General features: G+C 69.0%; 1 protein-coding gene across 4 annotated transcripts in view; it reads left to right on the top strand.

Moving 5' to 3' along the window:
• The window catches only part of FRMD1 (FERM domain containing 1), a 19557-nt gene extending 18801 nt beyond the window's left edge, over nucleotides 1-756 (top strand). For all 4 annotated transcript variants that reach the window (XM_024744865.1, XM_024744864.1, XM_024744868.1 and 1 more), the window contains one exon: nucleotides 336-756. In XM_024744865.1, the coding sequence (XP_024600633.1) occupies nucleotides 336-535 (200 nt within the window). In that variant the 3' untranslated portion in view covers nucleotides 536-756. The remainder of the gene's footprint in view (nucleotides 1-335) is intronic.
• The last annotated feature ends 596 nt before the right edge of the window (nucleotides 757-1352 follow it).

The following is a 1352-nucleotide window of genomic DNA, read 5'->3' as shown; positions in this document are numbered from 1 at the left end:
GGTCCTGGGGGACCACGCAGGGAGAAGGCTGGGACAGGCGGAGACCACCTAAGGGGAGGAGCCCAGGTCGCCCACAGAAACCATCGCTCCTCGAAAGGGCTCGACACCTCACGTGGAGAAGACACGTGATAATCTGGGGTTCCAGATGACCTGCAGGGAGGAGGCCAAGGTCACAGCGCACCTCTCTGTGACCCCGAGGCCTGAGAGGAGGGGTGCGGGAACCATAGAGGCACCCAGTCTCATCTCAGAGTTTGGGGCCCTGGGGTGGGCTGCCCTCTGCAGGGAGCAGGCGGGTGTCCCCGGGCCCTGCTCACGTGCCCTCGCCCTCCTCGCAGCCTCTCCCCAGCAGCCCTTGGCCGCGGTGCGGGTCACGCTGGTGAGCACGAGGGGCCCGAGCGCTGAGGCCCTGCACCAGGTAGGTCCCCACGTGGGCCAGGCGGCCTCTCCCTGTTCTGCGTGGCGCCTCGTCAGGTCAGGGGCCCTAGGCCCTCCCGAGGGTCCCCGGGAGACTCGTCGGGCAGTGGGGGACCGGTGAGGCTTTAGGGAGCGAGGCGGGTCAGGAGCTGGGTCCTCCACGGCTGAGAGCTGAGAGTTCCGCCTGCCTTGTGGTGCGGCCACCGGCCCCGCCCCCTTCCCAGGCGGTGGGCGGTGTGAACGAGGCCCGCACAGCTCGGGCCCCAGGAGTGCGGGGCTCTGGGGGGCTGCGCCCAGGCCCCCAGGAGCAGGAGGGGGGCCAAAGCCGGTGGCCCTGGGAGGTGGGGCAGAGGAAGGGGTAGCTGGAGGCGCCGGGCCTTGCTTAGGGCGGACCTGGGGGAGCCCCAGTGGGCGGGTGGTGACCCTGGAAAGAGAGTGAATGTTAGGGTGCGATTTGACTCAGTTCGGAGAAGACCACCACCCTGAGGAGTTCGTGGTGTAGACGCCTCGGGGCGCCGCTTCACCCCCGCAGGGCCCCGTCCGCGCCGCACGGCTCCGCCCACTTGGGACTCTGTCCCTGCAGCGCCGCTCCATCCACGCGGGGCTCCGTCCATCTCTCCATCCACGTCTCGCCGGCCCTCTCTGCCCTGGAGGCTCCCACCTACCACCGCCAGGCTGAACGGGGCCTCTGGCACCGCCCCTTTTACCTGGCGGCTTTGCACCTTCACCTGTCTGAAGGGTGGAGCCACCTCTGTCAGGCCTGGAGGTGCCAACGAGGTCTGACTTTCCCTGCTGCTCGGACTATGGCTGGTCCGAGCAAATTCCGAGGTCCGTGGCTCCAGTCTCTGCGCAGTGGTGCGTGGGCCGTGCTGCCTCTAACGCTCGAGGGAAGGTGTCTCAGCTCAGGGGTCCCCAACCGCCCGGCCGCGGCCTGTTTG

The sequence above is a fragment of the Neophocaena asiaeorientalis genome, unplaced genomic scaffold (assembly GCF_003031525.2).
Source record: "Neophocaena asiaeorientalis asiaeorientalis breed wild unplaced genomic scaffold, Neophocaena_asiaeorientalis_V1.1 scaffold649, whole genome shotgun sequence".
Lineage (NCBI taxonomy): Eukaryota > Metazoa > Chordata > Mammalia > Artiodactyla > Phocoenidae > Neophocaena > Neophocaena asiaeorientalis.
The sequence above is the reverse complement of the archived record's forward strand: the minus strand, read 5'-3'. Positions and strand labels throughout refer to the sequence as shown.